This window comes from Oenanthe melanoleuca, chromosome 1 (genome assembly GCF_029582105.1).
Source record: "Oenanthe melanoleuca isolate GR-GAL-2019-014 chromosome 1, OMel1.0, whole genome shotgun sequence".
NCBI lineage: Eukaryota > Metazoa > Chordata > Aves > Passeriformes > Muscicapidae > Oenanthe > Oenanthe melanoleuca.
The window spans coordinates 83,575,217-83,596,458 of NC_079333.1; the positions used below are offsets into that span (position 1 = coordinate 83,575,217).

Genomic DNA, 21,242 nt, shown 5'->3' on the forward strand with positions numbered 1-21,242 from the left:
GAGATTGTGAGATTACAGAGAAAAACTGCTTATGTATTGCTGGACCTTAAATTTCACCCATTTACCCTAGACTGAGCACCCCAATTAAGGCTAGAGCATATCTTCTGAAAAGAAATCCTGACTTGAGATGAGTTGAATTTAAAAAAAAATGGAAAATCCCCAACTTTCTTGAAGAGGACTTTATCAGATTGTGCATTGCTCCCCTGGCATTTCAAGTGCAGTGAAAGTCAACATGCAAAAAATTTCTTCTGTCACATTGTAGAGAAGCAGCAAATCAGTCATAGCCAAATTTGATATACTGTATATAAATGAAAAATAATAATAATAATAATTAAAAAATAGCTGTGTATGTATAGTGCAAACTTTTATCAAGAGCTTTATGCTTAGAGGGGAAGTTATTTAGTGAACTATTATAACCAGATAGAGCAAGAAGAGCTGAAATCAGATTTTCCTGCTCTGCCAGTGTCAACCAGCCAGTGAAAAGCTGTTGAAGAAGCACTAGAAATAAGGCAGTAATGACCCTCCCAAGCTTACCTTCATTTAGTCCTTGCAGTGCAAGGAATAAGTATAACCTAAGACCACTGAATACCTTCAGGCCAGAGGTATTTATAGGCTAAACTTCCCAAGAAGAGCTTGTATGAATAAACTCCTGCTTTACTTCTACTCTTCACCTCCTTCTGCAGGGGCAAGCTTTTCTAAAATATTTAATGATTTTTGAAATGAATTTTATGTTCCATGTAACAACGTACTGCAGCTAAGCTTGACAGCTAAAGATCTTTCATGTTACACTCATGATTTGACCTGTGTTTCAAGCATGGCCTCCACAGATAAATGGTAGTATTGGTTGATGTTGTGTACCCCTCAGCAACCTAGGCTCAGTTTGAGTGGGATCTCTAATTTTTAATGGTGCTCTAAGCTTATGTGTGTAAGTAATGAAGTTGTAGCAAATGACCAGCTAGCAGCCAAGAACATTGCTGGGTGTTTTGAATGTTTTTGCTGCTATAAATTGCAACTTATTTGTTACACTTCTGTAGATACAGAGCAATTGTATATTTTCATAAAATATATGGGTCACTGGTATGAGAACATAAATAGGTACTTCCAACAACCTTATTGCTTTCTTAGATAAGAGTGATGTGTTATCAAAACCTACAGCACTGTCCCCATACTATCTTTACTTCAAAACACTGAAACTGAAGAAGGAAAAAGACAAAATTTGCCCTTTCTAAAGGGAAAACCTGAGCAAATTTTGCTTAAGCAAAGATATCAGGTCTCACAGTCAGCAAGGGTGGGCAGTGAACAGAACAGAGTTCTCAGCTGGACAGTAGTGAGGGGCTCAGCCTTCCTGTGGCATGTTTGGGGACAGGTGTCCCACCAGCCACACATGCTCTAGAGCCACATGAGAAGCCTCCCAGCAGCCTGGCTGACAGAGTCTGCTGGAAACCATACACTTCAAACTGTTGTAAACTCGGAGAAAATCCTTGGCACAAAAATCATGTGGAGCTCAAGGCTTTCAAAAATCCTACTAGTGGATTATTGAAGATACTTAAGTCTTTCCAGATAAACTTTCCAAACTGGCTTTCCCAAGGTTTCAGGACCAATCCATCTGAGGATCACCAGCTGTCAGATCTGGAGGTAATCAGCCTTGTTGTCCACATGGTTTTGCGAGACCTTGCAACAGCTGAAGAAGACAACTCAGCCTGTGAACTTTATACACAGCTGAAGTTTAAAAATCTCATGAGAAGTCATATAAAATCAACTGCAGTAGAAGCTGCCCTAGAGCCTTGCAAACACTGAACTACACCACACAATACAGCAACATAGAAACTGTTTCATAACAAAAAACCCTTGCAACTCTATCTATTAATGGCACAGAAAATCACTAAGGCCAATAGGGAAGAGAATCTCCAAGTCTTTTTCTTCAGCTCCTTGCCAAATTGTGGACTGAAATCTGAGAAATACCTTTAAATCTGAAGCAAAATCTGGCAGCCCCTGCAAAGATTTGGGCTGGATTATTTGCATGACTTCAACTCTGAATCCAATTTATTTGTCCTAAACTTACAGTTACTATTAGCAGGTTTGAAGCTAAACATGTATACTTCAGTTTAATATATATGTGCTATTTTTTCCTGGGTATATACTTAGCTAATAAGTGTTACAAACTTTTTTTTGTCTTATCTTTGTACATTTACTCTGTATTCTCTGTGGAGAGTACCTTACATATTCCTAGCATCCTCTTCTCCTTTTTCTCTACTAAGACTTTGATTCTACACAAGGGAGACACATCAATGACTTGTATGTGTTAGTATCATTTAATGGTTCTCTAGGTGTTTTTATTTATATTCTCTCCTTTTCTAAGTTACTCAGCTATATAGATAAATGTATACATGCATACATACAGCTTTACTAGAAATAAGGAAAACATTTTACAGGATTCTGAATCTGTGTACCAATTAAATTAGTCAAAAGGTTTCGTTATCAGTTACAATCTGCTCTACTGAAATCACCAGATAAGTTCCATTCTGGACTTCAACTAAAATTACAAACACTCCTTTCTCCCTCATGCACATTTTTTTTTTCAGTTTGCACTGCTCACTATGTGCAGAAATGTTGGTGAGCAGTAATATTAGATGTACCCAGAACACAGACCAATGAAATATTTACAAACAGATGAAAGTGATAGGCGTGGGGGTTGTGTTGTTTGGTGGAGGGGTTTTTGTTGGTTTTTGGTTTTGCTTTTGTTTTTGTTTAAAGAACAAAACTGAAGTATATCTTGATCTTTTGGCAGGGTTTGGGAATGATTTTTAAAAATCCCAGAAGTAGGAAGAACAGGCTGAAGGAAAGCTGCCTTTTCCTACCAGTGGCTTGGACAAGGCAATTTATAGTGTCCTGCTCATGTAAGTGCTTGGATGTTCTGCAGGTCATTTCCCTTGTGACTGAAGGAAGTCTAGATTTTTTGTTTTTGAAAAAAATGTTTCATAGTATGGACTTCCAAGAACAGTTAGGCAAAACTACAATAAGAAAATGTAGTTTTTGACATGGATGTGAGAAATCCTGGCTTATATTTGGAAATTCTTAATTCCATACCATCTCCCCTCCTACCCACCAGAAAAAAAGGAGCAATAACATGACACAAATTTAATGAGTTAATATGTTGGAAGGGACCCATCAGGATCACTGAGTTTCAGGTAATTCTCTTGAAGACGCAGCTGATGAGAAGTCTCATTAACTGATGAGAAATCTACAGTGGTTCAAATATTTGCAACTCTCTGGACTTAAATTATTTTGCTATTTTGATTATTTATTTTTCTGGAACACGTGTGGGGTCTCCAGTTTTCCTAAAGAATCACATGACTTTTTCAAATGCCACAAATTGTTTTGGTTTTTTTTCATGAGAAAGCGATTTCCTACATTTCTGTTACATCTACCCATACTGTAAGACTATGAATTTTACAGTGAGAAAAAGCAAAAATATCTTTTGAGTAGCAGCACTAGATACTTCATCCTCTTACATATATCATTAAACACTTTTGGCCCATTTATTGCTGTGACAGCCAATGAAGAGTGCTCAATCATAATGAGTTTTTAATTGACAACTTAGATTACTTAAAAAATTAAGATTGCTGGCCTGGATTTCAACAACTGGACAGAGCAAAACCAACAATTGACAAACAAGACTGGGCAAGCCAAGATGGACTCTGACCTCATCTTCTTCCTAAAGAGACTGAATTTCTACTTTTTAGGCTTCATACGTATCAGAAGAAAGAATCAAAAACATTATCAAGTCTTTTGGGGTTCTGATAAGTCACGTAGCCTACTTTTTTTTTTAATCTAATTCTGAAATGTAAAGAAGTCAGAAGTCAGCTAAAGTAACAAGGAAATGAAGTGTGGGGATTTTGCCACCCCTCATTCTTGTTATTCAACCAGCTCAAATTTTCTGCCTAAAAGCTAATACAGAATTTTGCTGCACTTGTGTTGTCTGCCCAAATGGCTTCTAACTGGGCGCTGTCAAGAGTACTTGCTCTCCATCTGTGACATGTATGTGTCAGATAGAGCATGCATAAAAGGACACTGTTTCTAACTGCTCAGAAGGAGCCCAGCAAGCCACCAGGGCTCAGGGCAAGCCCAGCCCGGGTCTCTTGCTGGTAAATTCATTGTGCTGACTGACAGTGCCCTGCAGGTCTCGCTATTCAAGGGAAGGATGAACTTCCTCTACAGGAAAATTAGCTTTCCAATTTTCACCTCTGAATTTCAGTGACCATCTCAGATAGCAACAGTTCTCAGCCTGAGCCACCCCAAATGTTCCCTCTTCTCAAAGAAAAAAAAAAAAAAAAAAAAAAAAGAAAATTCTCCTTGCAATTCTGCAGAAGATCTTAGTTTTAATCCAGTACTGACCTTGGACTATCTAATGATCTCCACAATGCTACCCAGCTCTGAAATAAGCATCTAATTTTTCATTTAACTACACGAGACTAAATATTTAGTTTAATTATTTGTGGGTGGCCATCCATTCTTAATCAGCTAAGAAAATCAATATTTATTGTATTTGTGGAAAACAATATTTAAGGCTGGAATAGCTCATTATTTAAATAAACCCATATTTTCTCATTACTTCACATTTGTTTGGTTTTGGAGAAAAGTTATGATACCATTTAATCATTGTAAATTGCTGAACTGGAAGTTTTCAAAATTTCCCTAATTTGAAGTCACAAAAAATTTAATCATGTCCCAAAGCACCCTCTTCATATATTCTGTCTCTGAGTATATATGTTAATGTGCATTAATTATACTCTTTCTGAGCACTGTACATGTTTCTGACATGAGGATTCTACATTACAGTGAAAGATTATTGTACTTTCTAGGCCCACTGCAGCTACAGCAGCTTCAATCACTTTAATATATTTTATTACAAGTAGCATTTAATTAACAGTACATCTACTGTCCATGTGAAGGATCCAATATTGCACAGGCTATGGCACATTCTCAATTTTGTGCACTCTGGACAGTCCTATGGAACTGAGGGTTTTGTTAAAAGAATAGGATTCTACCCCCCAAAAAACCCATTTAGACTTTCACTGCTGCACGAAGTGGCTGGCACTGCAGAGACATGAAAGAGGAATGAGAACTGTGGCTGAGAAAAATAAGGTATTTTGGACTGGATCAGGTGATTAATTTCATTTCTGCCTATATTTTATTTTTTAAAAGGAATTGATTTGCTGGTACTGTAAGGTATTGCTTTGTGTACCTGAAGAGGCCTTCCTAATATGCTGAGATCTCTCTTGCAGGGTAGTTTTATGGTGATTGTAAGGGACAGTAAGCAACTGTGTTGGGACTGGTGCTTTTACCACCTCTATTGTGAAAAAGACTCTTTCAAATATATACTTCATAATTATTATGTTTTAGAGAAAAATTGGCAATTGGAGAGTCAAGAAAATACAATATTAATCTTTTGGGGAAAGGGCAGAACAGCTTTAAAAATTTGTCTTGGTCTGGTACCTAAGTCACACACATTGTGCATGTCTCTTCCCTACATGAATTTCCTGTAGGTTCCTCAAGGCAGATATAAAGTATCCTGAACATCAGAGAGTTATAAAACACATCACTGTGCAAAGGAGAGGTCTCAGGGCATTTTAAAAATCTTGCTAGTTGTTTTGTGCTTAATTTGTACCTTTGGCCACATTCTGCATTAGATATGTGGCTGCATGAAAGATGGGAATCTTCCAGCACTGCCTGAGAATGGTTTTGATGGGGTTAGAAAAAATACGCTGTGTTAAAAATTTGTTTTTCTGTTGGTAGTTGAAAGTACTTATTAACACTAACAAACAAAAGAGCCATTATATAATTGCACATGGGAAAAAAGGTCAACATTTAATTATCTATATCTATCTATGTATCTATCTGTGTATATTTAACCACAAGTTTTAAAATATTTCCATCAGAAAGAATGCAATTTCTTCACATTGGTGTTGAACTGCAAATTATCTGGAAGCTCACACTATTTGAAAAACGATTGCTTCCCCTTTCTGTGAAACCACTAGGTGGAGATGTAGGTTTACCAAGCTAGGACTGCATAAGCTTTAAAAGGAACAAGATTGAAAAACTCCTCTTAAAAAAAAAAAGTACCAGATTGATAAATTATGTATCTTGTTGGTTACAAATTCCAACACATCTTTGAAGGAGGAAAAATGGGAAAAAACTAAATGCTCAGTTGTAAAATTGTCCAAGCAAATTATTATTTTTTAAGACACAAGTTCTGATGTTTAAGACTGAGAGAATAATCGCTTCATGTTATAAATTGTCTGCTGCCAATACACACACATTTTCCTTTATTCTTCTACCAGCTGCTAGCTCGTGCTATCAGTGGTCAGGAACAAACAAACAAAAACTACCCCTAAATTTTTTTAGCCTGCTTTCAAACTTTCAAACCAGTGGATATATGCCAGCATCTGGCAAATTTCAGGACTGTTTGCTCAAGTTTAGGGAATTACTTTTAATTCTGGCACTTTTTCAGCAGCGTCCTGATATCCGGTATAAGATGTAAAAAGCAAAGTATGATATTCTGAGCTGCTTCCTTTAAAATAGACTTGCTTCTTTCTGTCTTTTTGCCATGTATGGTAAATCATGGAAAACAAAAATAAGAAGTTGAATGAAAGAATTGTTTATGTGTACTGCTTCCACTTTCCTTCTACATAAACCTTTCCTGATTCTACTGCTTATCTATGTGCAGTGCAAAGTCTCCCACATCAGACAACAAGAATCTGGGCATTTTACAGCAGTGAAGAAGGATTCAGAATTCATTCTTCCATATTCCTCCTGTTATTGGAAAATGCTCAAGCAGCTCATGTTAGTTTTTATGATGAGTAGGAAAAACAAGCGCAATCTTGACTTCCACCCCTCAGCATCAAAAAGATGTTCACTAATGTAGTCTATCCTGCCTTCAGATTGGTGTATGGGTTTTGTAAATTTTTCTTTTTGTTACTGTAACTTTCAAAGTCCTGTTAGAAAGGATGTGGAAATGAGCTCCCCTCCTTTTGAAACATTAGAAAAAGAAATGTGTGCCAGATATTAGTTTGGAAAAGGTCAGTATCTTCATTAAAATGACCCCTCCTTTTCTTTAACCTTGGATATGGACCTGCTTTTAGCCAAGTGTCTGAGATTTAATACCATTTACTACAGGCCCTGTAATTCTGCTAATAGTGTGTGAAAGTCTTAGATATAAGTGGGTAAATCATATATCAGTTCTAGCTTTTTTTTTTTTCTTTCTGATTTCTGTCAAAGTCTTCTTGATTAATGAGAAAAAAATTGGGAATGATACTTCAGAAGTAAAAATTGAAAACTGCACTGTTTTAGATTACATTATTTGGTGATACTATTATTTCTGTCAGTGCCTGCAATTTCTAGGGCTATTTCTAGGAAGGACAGCAGAAAAGGGAGTTACTACTAAATATTTCAACAAATTAGGTCAAAAGAAGGGAAATACTTCTTTTTCTGCAAGAAAACTCTTTAGACTCCCACCATCTGACAAACTCCCAGTACTGGTGCTGCAGGGTCCTGCAGCTGTATTCATCATATTCAAGGGAAAATGCAGGCTGTTAGGAAAATAAACAATGAAGCTCTTCCAATAGCTAAAGCCATAGAAGAAGAACAATTATAATAAGAAATATAAGAAAAGCAAGCTTCTTTAACAAATTATATTCCCATTTTGCAGAAGGTATCCTTACATCTTAAAAACAATATTTCTCATACTCTTACCCTACCCTTCCACATTGCAGTGCTTCACAATTAATGCTGTTAATAATGAAATGGGAATCCTCATTATTTATGTGGACTAAAAAATTTCAGGCTTCTTTATTAGAAAGTACTTCAGACTTGCATTAGATTATTCATTGTTTTATTTTTGAGTATTACAGCAAGTATTACACCACGAAATACAGGAAGATAGATAAATCAGTGCTAAGCAGAAATGCAAAAGGAAACCTGGTTGGGGAGGTGGCAGAGTTCAGCTTCTGACTTAAAGGACTTTAAGTCAGTGTGATTTATTAGAATTATAAAAATATCTGGTATTTTATAAACACATACATCTACACAGGCTACAAGTTCTTGTGTGCAGAAAGAAAGAAAGAAAGGGAAAAAGATCCCTCAGCTGGATAAAAAGGATAAGGTTCAGGCTCCAATTTGCAAAGCACTGCTTTCAGGAGGAATCTTTGTTTTTTGAGAAGCAGAAAGAGTGACTGAGGTGAGAGCATTTCAGCTGATGAAGAGCAGCCTGCCTGCCTCCAGGCTAACATTTTAGCTCCATCCCAACTAAAACTTGGGTTTGTTATAATCCAGTTCAGATCCTTACCCCAACCAACCCCCGCTTCCGCCTTCTAGCCGACAATCTGCCCATCTTTTCATCCTACATTAGCTCTGAATGCTTCCTAATCAGTTACAGATTTATAAGGACTACGAAGAGCCCCTGCATTAAACAGTTTTTCTCCTCAAATGTTGGATATGAAGTTCTTCTTACAAAGCATTTCCTACTGTGGTCACACATACACCTACAGAAGTACTTGCCAAAATAACCCAGCACAAAATTAAGGATCTTCTGACAGCTGGAGAAAAGAAAGATTTCATGTTAAACCTAGTAAAAAAAAAAAAAAAAAAAAAAAAAAAAAACCCAAACAAAAAAAAAATCAAAAACCAAACAAACAAAAAAGGAAATAAAAGAAAAAAATAGTGTTTTGCTTTTAGTCTGTAACGTTGCATCTTAACTCTTTATAAGCTGCAGCCCAAGTTTGCCTCGAGTCATACCTTTTTTAATGTCCCTTAACAACAGGCCAAATTGGAAATCAGAAGCTGAAAGAGGCAAGAATTTTCCAGCTTTAAGATTTAGGTGGCAGCAGTTTCTTTGCCAATCGCCCTGCACAAACAACCTTCCTATCTTCAGCTCTCTCTTTAAAACTATATGCTAAGACTGTTGGACCAAGTTAAAATCTCTTCTACCGAGCTGTCCCTGGTTTTAGTGTTTGATACGCGCAATGCGCAGGCTCAAACGCAGGAACATCCTAACTCGCAGCCACTGTAACAAACTGGAGGGCACAGGGAGGGGGGAGGAAAGGGGGGAGGACCACCCTCTGCCGATCACATCTGAGGAAAACAGACGTTCCCCTCACCTTGAAACCCTCTCTACTTTTAGATGAGAATACATTTGATCAAAACACGATGCCATTCATCTTATGTGGCTGTTTGTCGATCATAGCTCCTGGAAGGATAAGCAAACCCTATGGAAAGGCATTTATCTAAATTATCCTGATAAAATGCTATCACTCTGTGGGAAAAGAAAAATGAGGCAGAATGCTAGTTTCTACCCAATTATACTAACCTGGAGGAAAAGCAGGATGTGAAGTTGAACTACACTTAACGAAAGTCGGAGCATCGGCTTCAAAAAAGAAATACTTTCTTTAAATGAACTTTCTCCTTTGTGAGGATTCAGTCTGCTCGAAAACAAAAAGAAAAAAAAATTAAAAATATGAACTGCCTCTCCCATTCAAACAGCATATAGTTAGTGTTTGTGACTTTCCCCTTGACAACTAGATAAGAAGATAAATGCATAGTTTCTCTTAATTAGCCTTTCTTAATTAAAAACACCAGAGGTATTTGTGATCATAATGAACTCTTCTGACAGAATGGTCACTTGTTCTTCTGGATGTCACTCCATGAAAATTAGATTTATTTTTTTTAAGGGGTATAAATTCTGTGCTAAGGAAGAAATAAGTGATGCCCACAAAACAGTGTCCCCTCGGTTTTATCTGAATGAGATGGATGTGTATCTTGTGGGTTTTAGAATGGTGTGGGGCAGTATTAGCCATCATTAGCACCCCAGTATGGATCCAATTCACTAATTACTTATGCTGTCTTGGTTCACTGAGATTTAAGTACCAAGTCAATCCCATTATCTGCAGTCTCCCAAGCTTGCCAGAGTCATCCGTCTTTTATGGAAAAAAAAAGCACAAGGGTTATCAATAGGACCCTGAAATACTTGGGATTTTCCCACTTCAGGAGGAGGCAAGATTAGTCCTGACTAAAGTTGCATCTTCTCTAAGCTGCTACTTTGGATGTGATAAAAGTGAATGCTGACAATTATCCATTACTACATAAAGAGCAGGAGAGAGAGAGCGAAGGAGGCAAGAGCAGTGAGGAGAGAAGTCTGCCACACACGCCTGCATCTGTCCTACGGTCGCAGGCAGCTTTTCATATCACCTCAGAGCTACAAATTACAATTCATCTGTTACAAACACATGATAATATAGTCAGAAATCAGAAATTAAAATATTCCAACGGCCTCAGGCCTCCTCAGAGAGAAAGAGAGAGGGAGAGAGGCTGAGAGGGAGAGAAGGAGGAGGGAGAGGGAGAGTGAGGAGTATGCCGAGCCCCTGCACTGCCTGTGTTGTTTGTGCCCTCCCTTCTCCATCCTACATGTTTAATGTCTGCGGCAGTACCGAGGCCTTGTCTGTTTGGGATGGTTGATTGACATCTGCTCTGCCGAGAGGAAGGAACTGGCAGCTATTGGCAGCACTGTCACGTTCATTTGCACACTTTATGAAGCAGCAGTGTGGCTACTAATACAAAAAGAAATCTTCTAAGCAGCATGACATCTCTTGGAATGGAATATTTGTCTTTACAAATGATTGCACTGCTGCCAGTACTTGACATGGTGCTCGCAAACATGTGTAATTGTTGGAAGTGTAATGATGATTATTTGCATATTTAATGTTCAAACAAGTACTGGAGAAGCAACTTAGACTAAACCTTTTATGGGAAGGATTTAAATATGTTCAGCATCAGCCTGATGAGTCCCAGAAAAGAGTCGGGGGTCTGAGAGGAGAGCTCACAAGCATGGTTGCTGTATGAAAGAGAGTTTAAGAAATCACCCTGGAATGTGACACTTTTATAGGTTTATTTTGAGACAGATTTCATATAAATTCCTCTCCCATTCATTTTAATTGCTCAAAATTATATTTAAACGTAATTATACGAAAATTTAGGAATGATCTACTTACCATGTGTCTGAAATCAGCCAAACAGCAAACTGTGGAAAATAGATGTGCAAGCACATGTTTACCAGTAACATCAGTTTACAGAAATCCTGTGCATGATGGCAATAGCATTCATTTTAAGTATTTGGTATAAGTGTAAGGAGGGTGCAGGTCATGGGAGGGAGCCTTAACCCTTTTTCTGGGGCTGGAAATGCAGCACTTAACATTTGGTGTAGAAAGCACTCCTATATCTGCCTTAGAAAGACACTTTTCACTTTTCTCTTCCATATTATTTTTCCTCTTTTTTAAATCTCCTAACACAGCACACAGGCCTTACATGCACACATGTGCATGCAGGCATGCACAGCTGCACCTCTGAAGGGGTAAAATGTTTTACAAAAGGGCTTTCCAACACAGCAGAAAGAAACAATACTTTTAAAGGCAGTACTGCTCCCCTGGGATGGATACACGTTGGTTTTATCAGTGAAATAATTTCAGATGATAGAGATACATGAATGGCAATTTAGCCCTTCACCTTAAGTGAAGATTTTCTTTAACTGAGGACTTCATCTCTCAACTACTTTTCTGACCTTAAAGAGACATCTTCTCCATTTGAAACTTTCCCTTTCTAAAATATTTATCTTAGCAATTAGCTTTCTCCCCACCCTATCCCAACTCTTTTTCCTTCCTACTTTTTCATCTCTTTTTCTTTCTTTCTCTCTCTTTTTTTTGTGGTCTCAGTACTGAGAGATTTATAATCACCAAATCCTACATTGTTTGAGGGGCAGCACAATAAACTTGACTCAATTATCATGCTGTAAATTGATTTAAAAAAAAAATCTGATGGATGAATAGAGACTGAATATCTTTGTCTCTGACCCTGTCGTACCATCAGCAATTCTCTGGCAGGACTCCTACATGATTGACAATGCTGCTAATGAACACTGTCTTAGGCCATGTAATGATTTACCTGCCATGAACAAGGTTTGGCAATGCTACCTTTGCATACCCATCAAAAATTAATCCTTTAAAAATCACATATACTTCCTTGAACACAGAAATTAAAAGTGGAGGCATAAGATAAATACATGTCTGATCATTAAGTTAATTAGGATTGTTTTGTTGCTTATCTTGTTCCAAAAGCACTACCCCTCTATTTATTTTAGCCACCTGTTGTCTCATCCTCACAAGATGCCAGTATCATCCTTTATCTGACCAGCTCCTACCTTATTCTTTACCTTGGCCAACAACTAATACAGAGAGTATTCAGCTGACTGTGGTTGCAAGCATTCTTCCCTACTGAATATATGTTGGACTTCTGTATTTTTTTTTTTTATTTTTACACTCACTGTCAGACCATCTGCTTGCTCTGATTTGTCTTCTAAGAAGCTGAAGATACAGAAAAGTTTGTACTGTATCTAGTACAAGCCTGCAGCTCATTGGTCTTCTGACTCTACCTCCACATCCTAACCAATCTTCCTCACCATACAAAGAGAGAGAAAATGCTATGGTATGAAGGACCCCTTTGTTGACCACAGGTGTCCACAACAACCACTAGTCCCTGACCAGGATTCTGGAAGAAGGATATTTATGTTGCTTTGTCAGCAATGAAAAGGGTCTTTTACTTCTTCAGACATTGCAAAACATCCAAACCCATGTTTGCTGATTCACTGAACACTACTCACTGGATGTGCATCAGTATGTACTCCAGGTACACTGCCACAAAATGTAACTTACCTGAAATAAAGTCTTGCATTTCTGTAAGAAGCTAATTGCTTGCCTAAAGAAATGTGAGTGAGGGTAGGGGCACTGGAGGGTGGCTAGGAAAAGTGATGTTAAATAGAGGAGGGGCTCATGAAAGAAACAGACTGCAAAGTTGAATTTAGTTCCTTATGAAATTCTTTGAAGAAGCAAAAGTATTTAAAAAACATATGACAATAATTAGCAGTATTTCTTTGGGGATTTGCTTGTTTGACCTTAGCCTTTTAATCTGTCAAAATATGCTAATAAGCCTGACAGACAGAAAGATAAAATACAGAGACAGATGAACTAACTGAGAAAACATCAGTACAATGCTGAATATACTTGTGGAAAAAGAAAAGAAAAAGAGTGCAATTAAACATTACCTCAAGGCTTTGATGACATGCTCACTATAAGGGAAAAGTTGCCTTCAAATTGGAGGGAATGTATACATGAGATCACTAAGACTGTAGCTGGCATTTCTGATAGTTTTATTTTGAATAGGTCCTTTTAAAAAGTTCATTTCTAGTCTCAAATTTTAATCTAAAATAATGAAACACCACTTTCTGCACATTGCCTTACTGCTGGGGATCACTGGGCATATGACAATCCATAACTTCATGGCTTGGGAATACTAAAGCTGATAAATAGGCAAGCAATAGTATTCTTTCAGCCTTGAACACCTCTGAAGAGGCTTGGTTTCCAGTGGAGGTTGGTGTTTGTTTGGGTTTTTGTTGACTTTTTTTGTTTGTTTGTTTGGGGTTTTTTTTGTGTTAGACCTTTCAAGCTATCTGTGTGAAGCCAATGAGGATGATGGTCCCCAAAATAAATAGCCACTTTTAAGAACCAATCTATTCTTCATTCAAGGTGAGCTGCACAATAAAGAGTAACTCAACACTTTACTCAATAAGGAGTAAATGGCAACACAAGGGTCAGTTATTTTAGGACACAGGAAAAGGAGTTTAAATTTTCCTGATTTTATTTTTCCTTTACAAGGTAACTGGTTCTGTCTTCTCACTACAAATCAAAGAACTTTTGATGGTACTAGAATAAGGTCATATCATAACAACAGGCATTTAGGGAAGCGTCATCTTTCCCTACATGTAAAGCTTCTCAAGCCCTTCTGTTCAAAAACCTGGGAAAACTGTCTGATAGTGTTTTGTTTCTCATTGATACCAGCTATCCCCAGACCTCCAGAGAGCCTTTCTCCAAAACCAGAAACATGTTGTGATGATTCTCAGTGAGATAGTAATTCTCACTTCCACTCTTAGGAAGTTATAAAGAAAAGGCAAAAAAAAATTTCTGACCTAAAGTTCTCTCCACATCCTGGTGTACTGGGACCTGTTTCCTGATGGTGAAGATAAGAATTATTGGAACCACAGCAAAAAAACTTAGGCATACTTTCCCTTTCAGATATCCTGTTGCCATGAGCTCTAAACCAAGAAATTAAACCTAAATCAGGATGTAGACTTCTCTTTGCTGTGTGACTAAGTTGGGCAACTCACTTCCATGAAGTGAGACTGTGAAGGAGTTCTTCAAAATAAAGTGTTTGCACATTGTATATCAGTGTATCTTATTTCCTGACAGGACATCTGATACTCAGCTTTTCCATACAGCCAAATGAAACATGACATTTAAAACCCCCTTTTTTTTCCCAATGAGTGAGCTACCCACCCCACTTAAGATCCCTAAAAATACACAGAAAATGAAACACAGACATGCCTTAGCAGCCAGAAGTGTGTCTGAAATTACTGCCTTTGCAAAGCTTTTACACTTAGTCAACTTTATAATCACTTAAAGAGCTCATCCAAGATTGGATTTTTAAAAATGTAGCTAAGGGCTTTCTTCCTCTCTCTGAGCCAGATGCACAATTACAAGCCAAAAATTAAACCCAATTAAAATTTAAAAAGAAGTGAACGCGATCTAGCTGAAGGAGATACCCGGGGCCTACTGTTAAGGAACTGAGTGACCTGCCACATTCAGTATCTTGCCAAGGCCCTCACACTAGCAGGTAGCAAGCACGGTGATCTGCACAGTGCACGGAACGCAGCCACATCACTGCTTTTCTGATTTAGCACCAGAGCTTTGCTCCTTGCTCCGCGTTCACCTGCAGAACGTGGCGCCCGCTTCCCGAGGAAAAGGCTCCGCTCGGGTGTCACCGTGGCAAGGAGAGCAGACTTCCCAGGCAGGCTCTGCTCTACGGGCAGCGGCACTTGTGTCCCTCTCTAGGGACTGTCCCCAGCCTCCCGGGATGCAGGGGTGAGGAGAGCGGCAGGAAGGCACCTTCAAGGACGAGCATGGTGCCCATCCCTCCCGGGCCCACCTGCAGCCCCGCAGCCCTCGGGGCCCGGCAGCGGCTGCCCCGCGGCTCCGGCCCCGCCGGCCGTGTCCCGGCGCTGCCCGGCTCGGGGGGGCAAGGGAGGGCCGGGGAAAGGGCCCGGGGTGTGGGCCGGGGAAAGGGCCAAAGGAGGGGAGCCGGGCCGGGGGTGCGGGCCAAAGGAGGGGAGCCGGGCCGGGCCGGGCCGGGCCGGGCCGGGCCGGGGGTGCGGGCGGGGGAGCGGCGCCTTTTCTCCCCGGCGGCTCGGAGAGGTGGGCCGGGGCTTTCAGAGGGGCTGACAGATCTGAAGTTTTGGAGGCTGAATGAAAGAAACACTCAGCTAACAAAACAGTGCGCCACAGAAGAAGTTTCATCTGGTCTGGCCAAATCCCTCCTTTCTTTCCATCTTTTCTCTCCTAATAACAGCTGCCCTCTCATTCCCTGTTACTCCGCTGTGAAGAACAAAACCTCCCTCTGACTATCTGTTTTTCTTTTCTTCCCCAGAGTAGGTCTCATTACTGGTGATTAGCAGATGATTAAAACCAATTCAGCTTCCCCCAGTAGATATTTTCTCCCTGTTTGTGACTAACGCGTCAGTCTTCAATGAACGTGCTCCTAAGCTTATTAACGGGCTCAGAGGATTAGCTGCCACCGAGCGCCGCCACTCCGATATTGTGATGCAGCGAGTGACATGGAACCATTTGCTGAGCACAGCCAGGGCCGCTGGGACCAAATATCTAAATCACAATTTTAGTTTTCGTCTGGGGGGCGGGGGAAGGGGGAGGAAATCCCAACAATAATTACAAAAATCAAACGTTTGGCCAAGTCTGAGAACAGCCTTAAACTTAAGGGCAGGAGGACCGCCTTTTAGGAATAACAACTCGTCGCCTCACCCAAAAAATAAAACCCCGAGCCCGTCCCAACTAAAACATTTAGGAGGTTCCCTCACAGGGCGATTAGCTGATTTGAAGTCCAAAAGGGAGCGTTTTGGTCAGCCACCAGCGCAAAACATGCAGGCTCCTCTCGAGGCTGATAAGGAAAGGTGTGGGTATGTATCACATCTCTCTATCTGCTGCCCATATATTACTATGTAAAACCCCAGAGTATAGCACTCTCAAATCGGAGATTAGAGCAGGATGCAAAATTAGAAGCTTCACTTTATCCCACCCATCGCTTTAAAAAACGATCAAGCTTAAATAAAATTTAATAGCTAATAGTAAAGGAAAAGAGGTCGAAATTATCTGCAGGTTTGAATTATGCAGTAAATTATCCTAAGGAAAAAAAAATCATGAAACAAGTTAAAATAGGTCAAGAAAAATATTTTTGAATTACATGTTTTGTATTATTCTGTGCTTTCTAAAGGTTCTACTTTTTAAAGGATCGTGGTATTGAATTGTGGCCACCTTTATAAAATTGAGCCTCTGAATTACACTTCACTATACAGACATCTCTGTAAGTAGCCCAGATAAATAAACTGATTTTTACTTACATTGCTTTTAAGGTCACATGAAACTCATAAATAACAAGAAAATCCATTGGAGTTTTAGGAGAAATATCCTGATGAACAACACCCATTCCCTTTAGGTATAGAACAGAAAAGAACAAACATTTTTCTAGATATTTCCCATAATGTGAAATTATAAAAGAAATACTGATATCTGGTCAGATTAAATATTTTATTTGGCATGCCTTGTAAAATTTACTTTGCTTTGTTAATTTTTGCCATAATTGGTATTCATTTACTGTATATTGTATAAGCAGCAATTTGAAGGGTTTTCATCAAATTTCTCTACCTTAAAATCCTGGCAACAAGCACTGTTTATAAGGGCACTTTCAGAATTCTGGAAAATTTTTATCACCTATATTTTTTTAAACCGTTTTTGTTTTTTTGTACTGAAGATTGTTTCAGGAGAAGATTTTAGAGTGGCAAACTCTGGTGACTAAACAAAGAGGTAGAACCGTAACTTTAAGCATCCAGCTTGGAAAACAAAACAAAACAAACAAAAAACCCTAACCCAACTTTAAGAAGTTTACATGAAAATATCCTTACAAGGATTTTTTTTCTCACTCCCTTTTTAAATGCTTTAAAATAAAAGACTGCCCCAAATTTTAGTTCCCTTTTCACATCTTCAAATTTCTCCCATTTATATTTTTCATTGTCACTTGTGCAGCTTAACTCTGAGTGTGCTGAAGCTTGAAATGTAGCTTCCGATTTATAATAGCGACAGGACATGCAGCAAATGTCAACAAATCCCCTGTCACCCAGGCAAGGAGGAAATGTGAGAGGTAAGGCAGAGTAGCCCTTCCTTGCTGCATAACACACACACCAAAAAAGAAAAAAAAAAACCCTCAGTGAAAAATAAAGAACCAAGATCCTGCTCATGAAAAGCTGTATGAGCCCATTAATATCAAACCAAAATCAGCACAGGACGGTTACACACTGAAAATTTCCAGTTATGCATACAATGCAGGTATAGACATATGTAATTATTGATATGTACCTAATTTTAAAATGAAGTACCCCCACCATATGCCTCTCTCTTTGCAAAATTAAGGGAATTCCAACACACCAGACTGACCATATTCTAAAAAAAAGCACCCCATAAAACCCACATCGCTGACCTCGAGTGACCTCAATAAATAAGTAACTGCTGAAGGATCAGCTCCCTTGTTGTGAAACAATAGACCCAAACTTCAGTGGAGCTCATGCAAGAAAATGTCACAGGAGGGTAGCACAGGATTTCAGAGCAGAAAGAAAGTTTGGGGAAAAACAAGCATACACTGCAAGCTGCTGAACTAACCTTTAGCAAAGGAAATTCTGCATCTGTCTTAACTTTCAGAGCAGCAGATACCCGCCCCCCCCACCCCCCCTTCTCACAATTCTGTTAATAGAGATGGAGAGATGTGATAGAAATACATTGTATTCTTTGCCACCCACTCTTTTTTCCTGGTCTCTGAGATGTCATTTTATAAATTTATTCACTGGCCAACAATGAATCATGCAAAACATAGCAGGCCACTCGTTCTTTGCAAATTTTCTGTCAGTGGTTTTTACTCTTTTTAATGTGATCAGTCACCTGAGTCACATTACATACAGGCTTATTTCTGGCTCCAGCTTGGAACAGAGTACCTGTAAGACAAGAGGGAAAGCTGCCTTTGATTGTGTCAAAAGGTCTATGAAATTAGGAGCTAATAGACTGGCTCATAAAAGAAATTTAAGAATATTTTAAATCTTTTCCTTTGGACTACTTCCTGCCTGAAAAATCCTTACTAGGAAATGTGGATATTATGAGCAGGTTCATTCTTAAAATGGATTTTCTTCTTTTATCATCAGGGACAGAATGTGATTTAGACAAATGGAGTGTGGCAGGGAGCTTTCTTGTGTCATTTGAGGGCTTGTCCATCTGTAAGTTGAGGCCAGTGCCTATGAAAAGCAGAGCTTGCCTGTCCATCATATATGCAGATTTGAACTCAATACCACAATTGCAAGAGAGGGAGTTAGTTCATCTTCAGAGGCTACCACCACTGAGCTGGATATTACCTCCTTAATCCCAGCTATGATAACAATCATGTGTTAGTTAAAACCACTTTCCTGGTTGCTTCACTTCTTTTTCAGAAGAAAGAAGTAAAGAAATGATAAAGGGAAACATACTCCATCTGTGGCCAAAACCAGACTGGCTCAGAGAGTAGTAAGCTCATGTAAAATTGAGTTTTGAATGTTAATCCTAAAACATTCATGTCCTAGTTTAAGATATCTGACTTAAATTTAGAAGTGGAAAGACTGAGAACAGTTAGGAAGAGATGGAGAAAGCGAGGTGTAGGCAGAGGACTAGTTTAAGCCCTCAACAGTTGGTTATTGTTACTAGAACACTGGGCAACACAGCAGGAGTGCTGTTCAGCATCAACACTGGAACCTCTCTTCCTCAAGTCTCCAGATTTAAAACCCAGATGATTATGCGGAAGTAGTATTTTCCTCATCTTTTTACATGGAAGGATGGACATGTCTGGGTAGGAAAGACTCCATTTTCTGATTCACTTTTATGCTTACTCTGTCATGCATTCAGGCTTTTTTTTTTTTTTTCCGTCAGGAACATATAAAGTTGTTGCTAACTTTGTTTTCTGCTGTACCACAACAGTGGGTAGAGGGAAGGAAAAGCAAATATGCAGTTTTTCCAGGAGACGGATTTATTCTGAACTTCAGCACCATGGAACTTCCACCATTACACTCTTCCCTTCTTCCTTCATTCCCCTGCTCTAGGCATATTGCAGGAAATGACCACTCCTGTTTTGTACTAAAGCATTCAGTTCTGTTTAATCCTGGGCCATTCACAGCCCCACAAAACTGTGAATGTTTTCAAAGAATGGCTGTGAAATGGGTGCAACATGGAAAATTTAAGTGGCAAATCTGCCTAGAACCATCTGATCATTCTCTTCCTGCTTTCCTGCTTCCAAATGCCTATTTCTTCTTTGTGTTTAAAAGTGGCACTTGGAAAGAGGGAAAATAAATCAATCTGTTAATCTGTTTTTCTTGTGAAATAATATCTGTTTGCAAATACTCTTAAATGTGGATTAGGAATGGGGCAGAACTGGTGTTCCCCATCCACACCTCTGCCACATTTAGAGGATGATCTGAAAACACATGCCATCATAAGAAATGTATCTTTAGACAGTAGTTTTTTATGTTTTTTTCTGATCTGAAGTTGAATCCTGACTTGCAGCATAAACAGGAACGTACACAGTCTGAACTGATTTACCATCTCTCCAACTTTTTTTATCAATCACTAAACTGCACTGATTTTGATCTGACCATGAAGAGAAAAAACTTGGAAAGAAATTAGTGATATTATAGTATGGAAATTGTAGAATTAAAGAAACAAAAGCCCTATAATGAATATGAAAGCAACAAAAAGAGCCTTGTATGTCTGGAGAAAATATATACAAAGGCACACAGAAATGTAGCCTGCCTAGGTATAGGACAATGGAATACACTGCTCTCATATCTTGTAGGTGGATCAGAGTTGTGGAAACCAGAGAATATTGGTCAGATACTGGAGAAAGGAATTCTTTTAGTTGCAGTTTCCAAAGAACTTGAAGGCAGGACTATTTTACTGGAAGGAAAATGGATTCATTTTTAGGTATAGTTAGAATAGAATAGAATAGAATAGAATAGAATAGAATAGAATAGAATAGAATAGAATAGAATAGAATAGAATAGAATAGAATAGAATAGAATAGAATAGAATAGAATAATTTCAGCTAGAAGGAACCTAAAGTGATCATCTAGTTTTACTGTCTGACTACTTCAGAGCTGGTCAAAAGTCAAAGATGTTTATTAAGCTCATTGTCCAAGTGTTTCATTAACACTGGAGTACTTTGGGCATTGATCACCTCTCTATGAAGCCTGTGGCATTTTTTAACCACCCTCTTGGTAAGGAGATGGTTCCAAAGTCTAAACCTCTGGTCCTACATGTCCTGACACTGGGCACCAGAGAGATCAGCACCCCCACCTTCCTCTCCACCTCCTCAGGAAGCTGTAGAGAGCAATGAGGTCAGGTCACCCTTCAGCCTTCTTTGCAACTGAGTCTAATCACAGCTAATGCCAGTTTATAGTGATTGTTTCTTTAATGTGGGCCTTTCTTCACATTCCTGGGGGGAGATCATATTCCTCAAGTTTTTCTGATCTGAGTGCTTTAAACACAAAATATTTAATTTATGTCTAATTTGTGTTTTGAATCTCACTTCTTTTAAAACTGTTTAAAAGGACTAATTGCATCAGAGCTCTTACAGGTTTTATCTTAGTTATGAGTCACATTCCTCTGCTGTTATTGTTTACTATTTCTATTAGTTTTGTTCTTAGGTTCCCTGACATTTTATCCCCATAGATGTGAAAAATGCAATTCAGCCTTACAGCTATGCCACAGGTCTGGGTCTAGCATTTCCATTGCCTGGGAGAACATGCTAAGATCAACACTTGGATCTTACCTAGCTTAGTGCTTGCTTGATGTAAAGATAACTGCTCCTTCTCTGGTGTGGGATCCTCTGTGGGCTGCTGGGTGGATATCTGCTCTGACATGGTTCTTCATTTTGCGTAGGGGGAGAATCTTCTTTGTCATAGCTTTTGTCATGGGCTGGATGCAAACCTTTGCTCCAGCATTGAGAGCACCTCC

General features: G+C 38.9%; 1 protein-coding gene across 1 annotated transcript in view; it reads right to left on the reverse strand.

Annotated features, from left to right (window-relative positions):
* Window positions 1–21,148, reverse strand: part of LOC130253370 (WW domain-binding protein 11-like) — a 32,890-nt gene extending 11,742 nt beyond the window's left edge. Inside the window, exons 1-3 of the mRNA XM_056491890.1 lie at window positions 21,058–21,148; window positions 14,866–15,394; window positions 9,365–9,476 (exon numbers count right to left, since the gene is read on the reverse strand). Coding sequence (XP_056347865.1) covers window positions 9,365–9,476; window positions 14,866–15,394; window positions 21,058–21,148 — 732 coding nt within the window. The remainder of the gene's footprint in view (window positions 1–9,364; window positions 9,477–14,865; window positions 15,395–21,057) is intronic.
* Window positions 21,149–21,242: the final 94 nt, after the last annotated feature.